A 16,703-nucleotide genomic window follows, 5' to 3' on the forward strand; every position below is an offset into this window, starting at 1 on the left:
AATACTTTAGATTGCCATATAATATAGTCAAAAACAGTAAAAGGATATTCCTTAGATGTCCCTCGCGACACATTACATCTGATTATATTCAATTTTTTTGCTTCTTATATCTGTTTTTTTTTTTTTTTTACCATAATTTAACTGGATATAATTTTTTAACCTGAGATATTCTGCTCTGATATTCCTCTCTTAAGGAACATTAGTGCACCTTTCCTAGCTTTACTGTAGTTGAACTTCTTAAAATAATGAGTATCTTTACAGCGTGACAAACTGCTTTCATTACTTACCGTCTGCGTTGCTAAATAAGATGAATATATCTTCAGGTCCCTGGTCTGAGCCTGGTGTTCATCATTCGCTCCTTCTGTCTTCTTTCTCTTATTCATTTCACTTGTTCCGTCGCTCCTGGTATAACATCTTTAAACGTTAAATTAATTCTATTTAATTGTTTCTTCTTCTCAGTCGTGTTTATCTCCATTTACTTTGATTAACTTCACATTATCCTCCCTTTCATCGTCTGTTTAAAACGCTTTCTGAATGCTTGCCACATTCTCTTTTCCCTCCATTTATATTCTTGTCATGTTTTATTGTAAATACGTGTCATTTATCACTCTTGGTTAGTGTGGCGAAGCGGCGTCTGCCTCCATTACGATAAAGATTCCTGATACGCTCATCCTCATCTGTCACACCGCTGAAACACTCGCACAACGACTCAATTAAATCGTTTTAAAGTCAGTCTCTCTGACGCCGTGAGCATCATTTTATAATCTGTGCTGTCTGTTTTTATGCAATATCAAAGAAAAGACCAAATATTCCATAGAGGTCGTCAAGGTTTTGAGCATTTCACATTTATGCATTATGCATTCTGCTTTTATCCGAAGTGATTTACATTGGATTCAAGGTTTGCATTTTTTCAGTGCATAATTTAACTGGATATTTATAGTGTAGTTATATTGTGTTGTAGTTGAAATCACTCTCAGTATCATTAAATTACTGTTTTACATAAAAATGCTACACTTTGAAATCATACATTGCATAGGAAATAATTTGAGGGTTTGAGCATCATTTTATAATAGCTGTGCTGTCGACATTTATGCGATATCAAAGAAAAGACATCATTTGCAACTATAGTGGTCGTCAAAGTTTTGAGCATTTCACATTTATGCATTCGACAGATGCTTTTATACAAAGTGATTTACATTGCATTCAAGGTTTGCATTTTTTCAGTGCATGCGTTTTGAATTGGTTTAGAAGAAGAAGGCATGCGGTTGAATAGCTCATTGTAATGATTTAATCCTGGAGGCAAGTTGAAGTGAACCCAAATGCAACTTTAATTAACAAAAAATGATCAACATTTGATCATGACTTGAGACTGGAGACTGGAGACTGGCCAGTCTCGAGTCTCGTCTCCAGTCTCCAGTCTCCAGTCTCCAGTCTCCAGTCTCCAAATGTTTGATCATGTTTTGTTAATTAAAGTTGCATTTGGGTTCACTTCAACTTGCCTCCAGGATTAAATCATTTTGGAGACTGGAGACTGGAGACTCTGTTTGATTTCAAAGACTGGAGACTGGAGACTGGAGACTCGAGATGATGTTTGATTTCAAAGACTGGAGACAATGTTTGATTTCAAAGACTGGAAACTGGAGACAATGTTGGAAACTGGAGACAATGTTTGATTTCAAAGACTGGAGACAATGTTTGATTTCAAAGACTGGAGACAATGTTTGATTTCAAAGACTGGAGACTGGAGACTCGAGATGATGTTTGATTTCAAAGACTGGAGACTGGAGACAATGTTTGATTTCAAAGACTGGAGACAATGTTTGATTTCAAAGACTGGAGACTGGAGACAATGTTTGATTTCAAAGACTGGAGACAATGTTTGATTTCAAAGACTGGAGACAATGTTTGATTTCAAAGACTGGAGACTGGAGACAATGTTTGATTTCAAAGACTGGAGACAATGTTTGATTTCAAAGACTGGAGACAATGTTTGATTTCAAAGACTGGAGACAATGTTTGATTTCAAAGACTGGAGACTGGAGACTCGAGATGATGTTTGATTTCAAAGACTGGAGACTGGAGACAATGTTTGATTTCAAAGACTGGAGACAATGTTTGATTTCAAAGACTGGAGACTGGAGACAATGTTTGATTTCAAAGACTGGAGACAATGTTTGATTTCAAAGACTGGAGACAATGTTTGATTTCAAAGACTGGAGACAATGTTTGATTTCAAAGACTGGAGACTGGAGACAATGTTTGATTTCAAAGACTGGAGACTGGAGACAATGTTTGATTTCAAAGACTGGAGACAATGTTTGATTTCAAAGACTGGAGACAATGTTTGATTTCAAAGACTGGAGACTCGAGATGATGTTTGATTTCAAAGACTGGAGACTGGAGACAATGTTTGATTTCAAAGACTGGAGACAATGTTTGATTTCAAAGACTGGAGACTGGAGACTCGAGATGATGTTTGATTTCAAAGACTGGAGACTGGAGACAATGTTTGATTTCAAAGACTGGAGACTCAAGATAATGTTTGATTTCAAAGACTGGAGACTCGAGATAATGTTTGATTTCAAAGACTGGAGACTGGAGACTCGAGATGATGTTTGATTTCAAAGACTGGAGACTGGAGACAATGTTTGATTTCAAAGACTGGAGACAATGTTTGATTTCAAAGACTGGAGTCTCCAGACTGGAGTCTCCAGTCTCCAGTCTTTGAAATCAAACATTGCATAGGAAATACTCTGAGCATCAATTTCTAATAGTTGTTCTGTCTGTATTCATCAAAGAAAAGTTGTTCAAAATTCCCAACTAAATTTCCAGTCTTCAAAGTTTTTAGCATTTCGCATTCGCCGGATGCTTTTATCCAAAGTGGCTTACGTTGCATTCAAGGTTCGCATTGTTTCAGTGCATGCATTTTCCACTCAAACTCATGACCTTGGTATTGTTAGCACCCATATTACTGTTTGAGCTACATTTTAGTTTCCTATCATTTCCCATTCTGTCATATAAAGGTAAAAACAAACATAAGTAGTAAATATTGCTTTAATATCGGCTGGAATGAGTGGAATGGAATCAGAAATAGCTTCTCTCTCATGCACATGTGAACAGTGGAGCTTGTAAAGCTTCATCACGAGTGTTTTGTGGAGACTGTTGTTCAGCAGATTGACTTGGCTGTGCTACTTGTGTGAACAGGACTGTTCAAACACACACAATGCCAGTGCGTCAGACGAAAACAGAAAAACATTCGTGACCCAACCTTGCGTATGGCAACCACAAAATGCAATGAGAAACATAATTTCTCACATTCTTTTCTAATAACATGAACATACAGAATAACTTTGATAAATGCTGCTGTGAATGAGTTGATTAATATCTGATTCTCCACAAGTTTACATTGAGAAGCATCCACCTTTATTACTATTGCTAGAATAGTTCTCATACTCTGACATGCATTTCTTTACCACTAATTATTTGCACAAAAAAGACTCTTACGTCTCAACAGAAATGAGATAAGATCATATCAAATGGAGACTTCTATTCTCCTGAGCCAAAGATGATATAGTTTATACTTTATAGCATTGGCTGAAATTTAGTGTTTATTCAAAAACTATATGATTTGAAATTGTGTCTTTGCTGCTATTTCTGTCACAGGACACATCGGCTCATTTGTAACTGTTTGCACTATTTATTTTCCTGATATGATTTTACAGAAGGTTCATTTATCCGGGATTTGGAGGGTTTGACCACTTTTGCATCTCCTGTGAGTTTTCAAGTTATTACCAAAGTTGTGAAGGGAAATAACTTAATATGAGATGAAACAGTGTTGCTTTTGTTTAAAACACACACACACACACACACACACACCTGGTACCGTCAAAGCACAAAGTTTAAAAAATGTTCTACAAAGCACAGCTACTGTAATATTAAAAAAACACATTTGCATTTGTGATAAAAAAAGTGATATTTACTCTGATTTCATGATCTCATAGTTCATTTCAAGCCCTTCATTTTGGTTTCCATCACAGCATAACATTTTAAAAATGTTCTTCAAACTATAAAAATACATTTACATTTATGTATTTGGTGACTCTTTTATCTGAAGAGAATTGCACTGCATTTAAGGTGCATAATGTAATCAGAACATAAAAATAATGTGCTTTAACTACGAAAACAAAACAACTGCAATGTTTCTGTGAAATGACATTCGGCCGGTGCCGTACTGTAGGCCAGAAGACTCTCGAAATGTGCCGTGTCCCTTTTAGACACAATAACACAAATCAAACATAAGAATCCTTTTAGCCGTAATTAATAAATATATTTTGGGCTATATGGAAGAAAATCAAGCGTATCTGTGGACTGCTGTTGGTTGTAGTTGAAAGCAGAACATGAAACACACATAGTCGAGGGATCAAACGACTCTCGTTCGCTTGCTTCAGGCCCGGGAGGAAATAAACTCATGCACTGATTTAGTACAAGGCTTTGCTAAATAACACTGTTACGCTTTTCAAATGCAAATGAGGCTGAGTGAGTTTCAGAGATGTGGAGAGAGAGACCCATTTCCACAGTCTGTGAGAGAGAGACACATTTAGACCGAAGGGATCGAGATCAAGATCGAGATCAAACAGAACCAGCGGATCCGGCAGAATCATGAGACAGATCTTCTTTGTCTTCTGCATTGTCACAAACATGCGTGAATGAAAAGCTCATGCTGTGAAAACACTTGTTGCAGAGCTTGAAGATCTGCATGTCCTTTATTTATTTATTCTATAACCAGCCGATAATAAAGTCTTTTCAACCCTTTTAAGTTTATAAGAGACGCATTGACAGATGTGTGTATATATATATATATATATTTACGTACACACATTGTACATTGTACTGAGTAATATTAATTAACTACATGTACTTACTATAGGGTTAGGATTAGGGTTAGTTACTTATAATTATGCCTAATTTACTGTTATTACTAGTAAGTCATCATCATCATTCGCCTCTAGTCCCGTTTGGGTCATAGGCCATCAACAAGAGCTCTCCAACAGTTCCGGTCCTGGGCCAGCTTCTCCAGTTGTCCCCATGACAGTCCCATTTTCTTGGATTCTGCCTCCGAGTCTCGTCTCTAGGTGTTTCGCCTCTTTTTCTCTTGCCTGGAGGGTTCCTGGTGAGCGCCTGTCTGGGGATGCTGTTAGCAGGTTTCCGGAGGGTATGGCCAATCCAGCGCCATCTTCTTTGGAGGATTTCTCTCTCTACAGGCTGCTGTCTGGTTCTCTCCCACAGTTCCCTGTTACTGATGGTAACTGGCCATCTGATTCGTAGGATTCGCCTGAGGCAGGTGTTGATGAACGTCTGGATTCTCTTCATGGTTGAGGCTGTTGTTCTTCATGTTTCTGGAGTATTGGCTTCACGATGGGATTGGAGAGTTTGATCTTGGAGTGGATGGTCAGGGCACTGGAGTCCCATACCTTCTTCGGCTGCTGGAAAGCTGTTCTTGTCTTGCCGATACGCACTCGTACGTCTGCATCGGTACCTCCCTGCTTGTCAACGATGCTGCCGAGGTAGGTGAAACTCTCCACCTCCTCCAGCGCTTCGTCTTCCAGCTTGATGGGTGCTGTGTTGGCTGCGTTGACCTTGAGGACCTTGGTCTTCCCTTTGTTGGATGTTCAGCCCAATGCATATGGAGTTCTCTGCCACAGTGTTGATCTTCTCCTGGATCTTTTGCTGGGTGTGCGAGAGAAGTGCAAGGTCATCGGAGAAGTCGAGGTCGTCTAGCTGTTTCCATAGGGTCCACTGAATACCGTCCCTTCTCTGATCTGTTGATGTCCTCATGTCTATGGTAAGCAGAAACAGGACAGGAGAAAGCAGGCACCCCTGTCTTACGCCAGTCCGCACTTGGAAGTTGTCCGTGGCTTGTGTGCCGTGGATCACTCTGCAGGACAGTCCGCCGTGTGAGATATCGGTGATCTTTATGGGTACTTCATAATGTCGTAGAAGCTTCCAGAGTGTCTGCCTCTCCACGCTGTCAAATGCTTACTTGTAGTCAATGAAGTTGACATAGAGAGGTGTGTTCTCTTCGAGTGACTGTCTTCGATCTGGTCGGAACAAGACCTATCTTTGCGGAAACCAGCTTGTTCATCTCTAAGCCGAGGGTCTACTGTCTCTTTCAACCTGTTGAGGATCACCCAGTTGAATACTTTGCTTGGGATGGGCAGCAGTGTAATTCCTCTGTAGTTGGAGCAGCAGCTGAGGTCTCCTTTCTTTGGAATTTTAACAAGGTAACCTTCCTTCCAATCTAGCGGTACTTGCTCCTTTTTCCAGATTTCTTGGAAAAGTGGGTGGAACATCTCCACGCTGGTCTCCACATCGGCCTTCAGCGCCTCTGCTGGAATGCCATCAGGTCCTGCAGACTTTCCGTTCTTCAGCCGCTGGATAGTCATGTGGATCTCTTCTTTCATGGGCGGGTTGCAGTTGATTGGCAGGTCGCTGTCCGTATATCAGGTGGGTCTTGTGACGCTGGTCTGTTTAACAACTCCTCAAAGTACTCTACCCATCTTCTCTTCTGTCCTTCCTCCTCGGGTATGGTCTGCCCATCTTTGCTCTTCACTGGTCTCTCAGGCTTATTGAACTTGCCGGACAGCTTCTTGATGGTGCTGTGCAGGTCCCTCATGTTCCCCTTGTGGGCTGATGTTTCTGCTTCCTCGGCCAAGGACTCCACATAGTTCTTCTTGTCTGCTTTTATGCTCTCCTTTATGCTTCTGTTAGCTTCTGTATGTATTCCCTCTGTGCCCTGACCTTTCCTGCTCTTGTACGGCTGTTGATGGCTATTGATTTCTTCCTTTTTCTTTCCTCTATTTTCTTCAGAGTCTCTGTTGAAAGCCACTCCTTGTGATTGTGTTTCTTTGGGCCCAGAACTTCCTGACGTGTTGATACAACTGTTGTCTTCACCTCTTGCCACTTCTCTTCTAGGCTCTCAACCTCAATCAGTTCCTTCAAGACTTCAAATTTGTTTGTGAGTGTGATCTTGAACTCTTGTAGCTTCGTTGTGTCCTTCAAGGGTGAGGTGTTGAATCGTGGTCGGCGGGTCTCGGCTGTACAGTGTCTCTTCAGCTTCAGTCTCAATCGGGCAACCAAAAGATGATGGCGACGTCTGCTCATCGTCTCACTCTCACTTCTTGAAGTGACCGTCTGAACATCCTCCCAATATACACATGGTCTATCTGGTTCTCTGTTGACAAATCTGGTGACACCCATGGCCTCGGGAACTAGGGGTGCTGAGAGTGCTGCAGCACCCCCTGACGACAGCTGTTTCACTACATTGGAATTTAAGATGACACGACTTTTAAATAATTTTTGGTTTTTCAAGCTGTTTTTTAAGAACACCTTCAACCTTTATAAAATTACTCTACAGATTATTTCGTTTTTATATGTTTTCGAATAGGGTTTTATGACTCTAAAAGAAATTGATATATCATAAGGCAATAAGCCGATCTCGCATGGAGTGAGTGACGTGACACTGGTTGAGGACCAGCATCTCAGAACTGATTTGACACTCATTTAATGCATGTGAAAAATACTAAATATAGATGTATTGATTAAAGCATTCATCGGCATAGGGGCTGTTCACACAGAACGTCAACCATTCCACTCTGCTACTTTTCCATTGTTTTTCAGTGTGAACGCACTACTCGTGTTTAACTGTTGTGCTCGCGTCTCGCGCATGACACAGCATTCTCAAAACGCAGCACTCAAGTTAAAATAAGTTCAACTAAAACGCGCCTCGAGACCGATGCGTTTTCCCCTCCCGTTCCACTGCCCTCGTTTGCCGTCTTGTGTTTTCGCTTTGAAAGATGAACCTCTCTCCATTGTCGGTCATTACGCCAATACCTTGCTGTCCCATGATCTCCTCGTATCCTCTGTTGTCGCTGCCGATCTGTGCATTGAAGTTGCTCATAACTATGATGATGTTTCTGTTCGGACGGTTCTGGACGATGGCGAGCAGTCTGCTGTAGAAGTCCTCTTTATCTTCTTCGTCGCTGTCGTTCGTTGGAGCGAAGCACTGGATGACATCCATATCGATTCCCCTCATCCTGGTTCTGAAGGAAGCTGCTAGGATCCGTGGTCCATGTGCTGCCGCAGTCTTGGACAGCATCAGGGCTACTCCATGGGTGTGAGGCGCAGCGTTGGCTTCATGTCCTGAGAACAGCACTAGCTCTCCGGTGCCGGGTCTCCATCTGGACTCGCTGATTCCCAACATCGTTAGGTTGCAGCTCCTCATCTCGGCTGCTACTTGTGCCGTCTTTCCCGCTTTGAACATGGTGCGGACGTTTCATTTTCCTGATGGTAGTTGTGGTCCTGGTAGACAAGATGGTCGTCGGTCACATGACAGTGACAACATGGCGGATGTAGTATGTCCAATTTCTTTTTGCACTACACACATTCACACTACATGCAACACAGGTTTTTCACAGTAAATTTCAGTATAATGATGTCTACATTATGTGATTTCGGACGCATGCTTAAAGAGGACCTATTGCTTTTTTGCATGTTCATCTTTCTTTAGTGTCTAATGTTGCTGTTTGAGCATGAAAAATCTCTGCAAAGTTGCAAAAGCACAAAGTCCCTCCAGCGGGAGTCATTCTCTACATCAGTGTCACTGTTTCTGAACTCCCTGAAACATCGTAGTCTTGAGTTTTCTTCCAGGAAGAGTTAGCTTCCAGGAGGCTTTCACTATCAGGCGTCACAGGTTCTCCGGCGGGGGATCTAGCCGTCCCCGGGGCCTTGGTGTCTTTTGATGTTCTTGTTGATGTTTCTGTAACGGCTGTGTTTTTTACGGGGTAAAAAATATTTACCCTCCTCCTTTCCTTTCGCATCCGGGCTTGGGACCGGCCATGGCGGAGTTAATTAAATTGAATTTAATTGTACTGTTATTACTAGTAAGTACATGTAGTTAATTAATATTACGGGGTGCATGTTAGATGATTATGAGACTCAGGGTGTTTCCAACCCTTCACCATGTTTCTTTAACCTGAGGTCTCTCTCTCTCCCTCTCTCTCTCTCTCTCTCTCTTTCTGTTGTTGACACTGATGGATGTCTCCAAATTTATGCATGAGTGAGTTTTGATAGTAGAGGAAATGTAAGAAAAAGAGGGGAAATCTTTTTTTTTCTTTCTTTTTTTTTGCTATTTTATGTATCAAATATTATCTAATTTTATATTTGCTTGAGATTCTGTGGGGGTTTTTTTTAATCCATTGCTCTCATTCTAGTTGGTTTTAAAAGTTTTCTTTTTTACTAAAAATGGAAAAATTTTACTTTAATGTTTTTGTAAACAAAGTGATCTTAAAGTCAAAGCCTCTCCCTCTCTCTCCCTCCCTCCCTCTCTTCCCCTCTCTCTCTCTCTCTCTCTCTCTCTCTCTCTCTCTCTCTCTCTCTCTCTCTCTCTCTCTCTCTCTCTCTCTCTCTCTCTCTCTCCCTCCCTCCCTCCCTCTCTTCCTCTCTCTCTCTCTCTCTCTCTCTCTTCCTCTCTCTCTCTCTCTCTCTCTCTCTCTCTCTCTCTCTCTCTCTCTCTCTCTCTCTCTCTCTCCCCGAATGCCCTGTTCCTTCTTAGCTCTTTTCTAGTGTGACTGCAGACTCACCCCAGCAGTTTTCATTGATTAAACACTCCTTGAAATGACCTGCCCTTTCTTCCTGTGCTGGAAAACATTGCTTTTCTCTTTCTTGCTCAGGAATTCCAGACCTTAAACAAGATGTAGAACAATTTAAGTCTTGCATCTGAGATTACGGTAATTTCCTGTAAATTTACAATACAATCAATCCTCTTTCCGCAGGCCTGGCTCACAGAGATAAATGAGTTCGCTCAGCAGAACGTAGTGATCATGCTTCTGGGGAACAAGGTGAGTAAAGTTTACTGAAATATTATAGATACTTCACTGTTTCCTGATCCGAAACCTCATGACCTTTCTATATTTGGATTGTGCCATGCATGTATGACATCAATTCATAAATGAGTTATATAGAAAACATTGATTAGAAATCAAAGCTAATACATAATGCATTGTTTATTGATTGATTTTTCAGGCTGATGCCACTCATGAAAGGGTTGTGAAGAGAGAGGAGGGTGAGAAACTGGCCAAGGTGTGTTATATCAACACACAAACACACTTACACAGTCATGTAGACATTTAAAAAGAAAAAATATTTCTTGTTGTAAAATCTTTTTAATGAGGGAAAATATCTAAATGCAGCCTTTAAATGGAAACCATCAAACTGGCATCACATTATGCATCACTCATACATTTTTTCAGTCACATTCACAATCCCGTCACACTTACACCGCAGGCTAGATTAATGCAAATCGCTTGCCTTATTTAGCCTCGTTTATTGTCTTTGAGAGGTTATTCCATTTAAATTACTCATGCATATGACACACACGCACACACACACACCCACCCACACACACATACATACACACACTTCCAATCTTACTTCCAGCTGAACCTGTGTAGGCTTGTAACTAATTTGCATAATGCCTGCCCTCTGGTCTTGATTGGCTGAACAGTGTCTCTTAGCTCCGCCCTCAAACACTGTAGTGTATCTGAGACTGGAAGAGTTTGGTTCGTGTTGTTCATGTCGAGAAGACGCTGTTTTCTGCTGACAAAGCAAATCCACTTTGATGAGATTGATACAGTAAAACCCACGCCATCGTTACTGTTAGTATCACTGTGATCAAGAGCTGAGATTCAGGTATTATAATGAGCGTTTGCTTTCTGACCAATCAGAGCAGAGCAGCTCTCAGAGAGGCGGGGTTTAGAGAGACTGAATCCTTTATCAACCCGTTTCAGACACTGAGAGAAAAGAGCTGATGCTGCATCATGAGTGTGTTTCATGAGAAAATTAATGTGTTTTTGACCTTGGATGCATGTTAAGCCTGTTTTATGCTTCTGCGTCGAATCGACGGCGTACCCCCGCAGACCCCTCTGCGTCGCCGCGAACCCCTCTCCAACCCCTCCGCCGTAGCTCGACGTGCACCTCCAAAAAATTGTAACTACGCGTCGAGGCGACGCAGACCGCAAGGGCTGTGATTGGTGTATGAGAGCAGAGAGCAAGACTGAACATTTGGCATCCTCGTGATTCAGTGCACTTTTGTAAATAGTTCATTTTCTTAGATAATGTTTTATATTACGGTTAACTTATATTGTGTTTCAGTTTTATATTGTGTGTTTCTTGTACCTATTACTCTTATTTTTTTTTTTATTGTATACTTAAACCTTTGCCCTTTGTTCTTGGCGTGCTTTTTTACTCATTGCACATTAATAGATCAATGGTTGTTTTGAAAAAAAGTTTATTTACATTTGTTGTTCAACGTCGATTAGCTCCAGCTGCAACAACCATAGACGGGCAACAACACTCTCTCTCTTTCGCTCGCGCGGAACCAGCGCACGGAACCAAAACAAACTAGCAAAGAGATTCGCGAACCACACCCCACCTAGCGTTCTGGCGGTGAAATGCACCGCGATGCAATGCAACCCGACGCAGAACCATAAAACAGCCACGACGCCGTAGGAGTGACGACGTAGCTACGCCGTGGAGTTGACGCAGAAGCATAATGAGGCCTTAAGCCTCTTAAAGGAGACCTTTAAACCTGCACAATAGGGACATTTTAAAGTAATTCTGAAGCACTGATCGCGATATGCATTATGTTCATGGTTCATTTGTGTCTGCATATTGTAAAGAATAAGACAAATGTTCTCTTCCTCTCTAAAGGAGTATGGCGTTCCCTTCATGGAGACCAGTGCTAAATCAGGTCTGAATGTGGAGTTGTCCTTCACTGCTGTGGCAAAGTAAGTCACTCGCTTTCAGGCCCAAACAGAATCTGTGCATGATTAATAGAGCTGAGAATATCACACTCTTATCGGCAGCGGAAAACATGCTCAGATTTGCTTACAACATCTAATAAATGTACACACACGTAGCAGGCGATGCCTTTCCAAACTCAGGACAATTTTCAAACATAACTGTGAAAACACATTCATTAAATATATTTGAGCCAATATATTTCATTAAATATATATAAGCTGCATCTTATTCATTAAACCACCCGTAATCCAATTTAACCAGTTTATGTCAATGCCAATGCATTGTAAAGTTTGGAATAATAAAGATTTTAAGAAGTAAGAAGTCTTTTATGCTCACCAAGGCACCAAAAATATGAATCAGCAACTGTTTTCAACACTGATAATAATCATAAATGTTTCTTGAGCATCAAATCATCATATTACACTTTACTGTATATTCACATAGAAAACTATGGAAGCTTGTTTCCGCCACAAAATAAAACATTTGAAAAGATAATTGCGACTTTTTATCTCACAATTGCGAGTTTACATTTCGCAATTCTGACTTTATTTCTCAGAATTGCGAGATATAAAGTCAGAATTGTGTGTTATAAAGTCAGAATTGCGAGATATAAAGTCAGAATTGTGTGTTATAAAGTCAGAATTGCGAGATATAAAGTCAGAATTGCGAGATATAAAGTCAGAATTGTGTGTTATAAAGTCAGAATTGACTTTTTTTCTCGCAATTGCGACTTTATTTCACGCAATTCTGACTTTATAACATGCAATTGCGAGTTTATGTCTCGCAATTCTGACATCTTTTCTCAGAATTGTGAGATATTAAGTCAGAATTGTGAGAAATAAAGTCGCAATTGCGAGATATAAAGTCAGAATTGTGAGATATAAAGTCCAATTCTAAGGAAAAAAAAAGACGGACTTTTTTTTTACCTCAGAATAGTTTATATCTCACAATTCTGACTTTATAACACGCAATTGCGACTTTATATCTTGCAATTGCGACTTTATTTCTCAGAATTGCGACTTTATAACACGCAATTCTGACTTTATATCTCGCAATTGCGACTTTATTTCTCACAATTCTGACTTCATATCTCGCAATTATGAGAAAAAAAGTCAGAATTGTGAGATAAAAAGTCGCAATTATTATTAGTTATTTATTATTCATTGGCGGAAACAAGCTCCCATAGAAAACAGCTGATTTACATTCTAATAATATTTCACTGTTTTTAATGCATTTTTAAAATCAAATAATTGAAGCCTTGGTGAACAGAAGAGACTTCTTTCAAAAACAAACAATCCAAAAAAAAAAAAACTAACGTTTTTGTGTAAACATACAGCAAAAGTTAATCGGCAGTGACTTACAGTAAATATGCATCATGTTTAATGTTAATAAGTGCCTGTATATTCTACAAAAGGAAGACACATTTTGTAATGCATTGTGTAGAGCTTTACTAGCACTATTAAATTCAGTTTCAGTGCACACACAGTTTCTCCGTGTAAATGAGTGTTTAAAGGGATCTTGTTCACAGATGTAGTGCTGTTTTCCCGGTGTGTTCGGGAAGCAGGCGGGAAGGGAAGGGCGGATTAATTCATCAGGGATGGACAAAACACCATGTTTCCAGACACACAGCTTAGCGGGATTTATCTTTACGTTTACAAGATTTTATGCAAAAGTGTGTCAGGATTTCAGGAAAATATCTCAGACAATAACATCAAGGCCAGAATAAACATGCAAGAAAAGCTTTACACTATTGCATTCAATTCTGTTTGAGAGCAAACACGTGTTTTACAGTGTGTTATTCACAAAATGTACAGTTTTTTGCCTGATGCATTTAATGTTGTAGAAGTAACTGATTAATATTGGAGAAAAACATGCAGCTTTTCCCGTTTAAACAGCCGATTTAAGTGTCTGGATAATCCCAGTAAAGTACATCAGATCACAGTAATCCGAGGAATATAACACGCTGTAATTTGTTTAATTTGTAGGCGTGTTTGCATCATTACCAGATTTTCATAATTCCTTCATCGAATCTTGTGCTAAAAATGTGTGCAAATAAACAGCAGGCGCTGAGTTTTCCCGAGTTTTCCTGAGGAATGTGATGTTTCTCTCAGGGATCTGAAGCACAGGGAGATGAAGGAGCCGAACGAGCCCAAGTTTCAGCTGCAGGAGTTTGTTAACAAGGAGATGAAGGGAGTCGGATGCTGTCGCTCATAAACCCGCTTCTGTCAGTGTGTGTGTGTGTGTTTTTACACTTTCATCCTCTGCTCTCGCACTCATTGGATGCTGTCAGATATTCTGTCTCTGGAGACTTTCATTTTCAAACGCTGTATTCTTTCTTTGGACCTCCATGCTCTTCACAGCTCGCAAGCAGTCGCACATGCGCTAATATTTCCTCTCCTGATAAACGCAGGGAAGAACGATGTTTCGCCAGACTCTCGGACTCTTCTGACCCGCCTCCTCCAGCAGCTGTGAATGTGTTCAGCAGATCTCATAACCCATCATACACTCACTTTCTGATGTGTGTTATAAGGTAAACGCAGAGATAATCACAATCAACAAAGACCTAACTGTGCTTTCAGTCTCATTCGTGCAAAACGAGTCATTTAAATATGTGTGGGAAAGCCCAGTTACATTAGGGAAAATATGCTTTTTTTTCTTTTCTTGTGAATGTTATTTTATTATTTTCTTGTTTTGTTTCTCTCTTAGAACTCTGCTTATTATGTTCAGCATAAATTATCTACTTATTATGCAGATTTTTTTTTTAATCTTTCTGTTTTTAAAGCATAGTTTTAAATCAGACTTTCTCTATTTTGTGTACGAACCATCACACATTACTCTAAGACTCATCGAGGACATGAACCGATGGACGCTTGTTTCCGCCACAGAATAAAACATTTTAAAAGATAATTGCGACTTTTTATCTCACAAAACTGAATTATGAGTTATAAAGTCCAATTCTAAAAAACAGTTTTTCCTCAGAATTGCATGTTTATATCATACAATTCTGACTTTATATTTCCCAATTGCGTGTTATAAAGTCAGAATTGTGAGATATAAACATGCAATTCTAAAAATTGCAAGATTATTTCTCGCAATTCTGACTTTATAACACGCAATTGCGACTTTATTTCACACAACTCTGAGACAAAAAGTCCGAATTGTGAGAAAAAAGTCAGAATTAGCCCTATTTATTTTTTATTCTGTGGCGGAAACAAGCTTCCATAATGAACAGATCATGTGACATAATAAAAAAATTTAACATGGATGTAAAGTTTGATGAAGTTAGTCAAAAGAAGCGCTCATCCATATACACATTAGGCTCTTTACGCTTTCAGAAACACACACACGCTACATAATCATATTCTCAGTTGCACTTTATTGTACAGTCCTGTTCTGCATGCACTATATGTACTTATTACAGTAATTACAATAACTGAGTAATAACTACTAACCTTGAATCTTCCCCTAAACCTAACATTAACTTATGTGTACTTACAGTGTACTTACATTAGAAAGTACTGGTAATATAATGTAACTAAGTTTAGATTCACGGTTAGTAGTTATTACCCAGTTATTGTAATTACTGTAATAAGTACATAGTCCATGTATAGGACTGTAAAATAAAGCGCTACCATATTCTCTCGTCATTGTTATTTGTCAATGTCTTTTCATAAAATACAAACTAATAGGAAATATGAATGTATGTAATGTACATATGAAAAATATCATATGGCGCTTAGTTTGCATAATACATGATTGATGTTTTGTTGAATGCCTTACATTTTTGTCCTGTTCGCTAAATATATAGAAAGCTTTAACTAGAAATTAGTTGCTTTAAGTGATGTTCAGGATGTGCCAGAATTTAACGATTTGATGTTATGTCAAGATACTATGCGTACTGTAGATCGTTTACTATATCGTGCTGTAAAAATATTTTCATTTGACGAGTTTTGACCTGGAGAGTACTATGCCTTTTGCACTTTTGTTCACGTTGTTTTTATGTTTTTGTTCTTATTTTTTATATGATCTGGATCTACTGAAAGACCAGCGTTTAGCCTGAAATGAATATTTTGTGGTTCAGAAGATTTGTACTGATGTGCCATTTTTAGCTTCTCTGAGAATTTAGACCACAAATCAACTAATGTATATAAGATAAACTCAGTTTATTTCCCCTCTGTATGAAGAAATGACATGAACAGGTAAAATCACAGAAATGACAAGCAATGATATACAGAACTTTTTTCTATTGACCTCCACGTTGTTGTTGTTGTTTTTTTTCAAGGTTTTCATGTAAGGTGTATTGTATTCCCAACAATAAAGTTGAATTCTGAATTGAAGTTTCATTAATATGATCTAACAGCGCCACCTCGTGGACACAATATCATATTGCTTATGCTTCCTTAACGAAATTAACATGGAAACCAAAGTTCCTCCAGCATGCCCTTATTATACTTAAGTTATTATTGCCTGTTTCTAAATGATGCGTTTATTGTTAACAGATTTCACAGAGAGAAGTGTGATATATCAAGTATACATTAATTTATTTATCCAAAGCCAATTACAGTGAAGAGAACAATACAATCAGAAGTACTTAATCTGAGCAATTACTCTTATTTTATGAAATCCCATAATCAGTTTCAGCAGGTTAAATATGATAAACAAGGAGATCATGCTATCTTGAACAGCACTGGCAGGTTCCTTCCTTTTAGTCATTTATAAAACGTACGGAATTTGGTTAGCAAATAGCACATTTATTTTTATGTAGCCTATATGGTAAATAACGTATTGTTTTCTGTTAAAGGTGCATTTTGTATTTATTTTTTTTTGTTCAAAATTAACTAAAT

At 39.2% G+C, this 16,703-nt stretch overlaps 1 protein-coding gene across 1 annotated transcript in view; it reads left to right on the plus strand.

Annotated features, from left to right (window-relative positions):
• The window catches only part of rab26 (RAB26, member RAS oncogene family), an 87,358-nt gene extending 71,167 nt beyond the window's left edge, over positions 1-16,191 (plus strand). The window contains exons 6-9 of the mRNA XM_084434755.1: positions 9,831-9,896; positions 10,081-10,137; positions 11,767-11,843; positions 13,971-16,191. Coding sequence (XP_084290881.1) covers positions 9,831-9,896; positions 10,081-10,137; positions 11,767-11,843; positions 13,971-14,073 — 303 coding nt within the window. The 3' untranslated portion in view covers positions 14,074-16,191. The remainder of the gene's footprint in view (positions 1-9,830; positions 9,897-10,080; positions 10,138-11,766; positions 11,844-13,970) is intronic.
• Positions 16,192-16,703: the final 512 nt, after the last annotated feature.

The sequence above is a fragment of the Rutilus rutilus genome (assembly GCF_951802725.1).
Source record: "Rutilus rutilus genome assembly, chromosome: 16".
In the NCBI taxonomy this organism is placed as follows: domain Eukaryota; kingdom Metazoa; phylum Chordata; class Actinopteri; order Cypriniformes; family Leuciscidae; genus Rutilus; species Rutilus rutilus.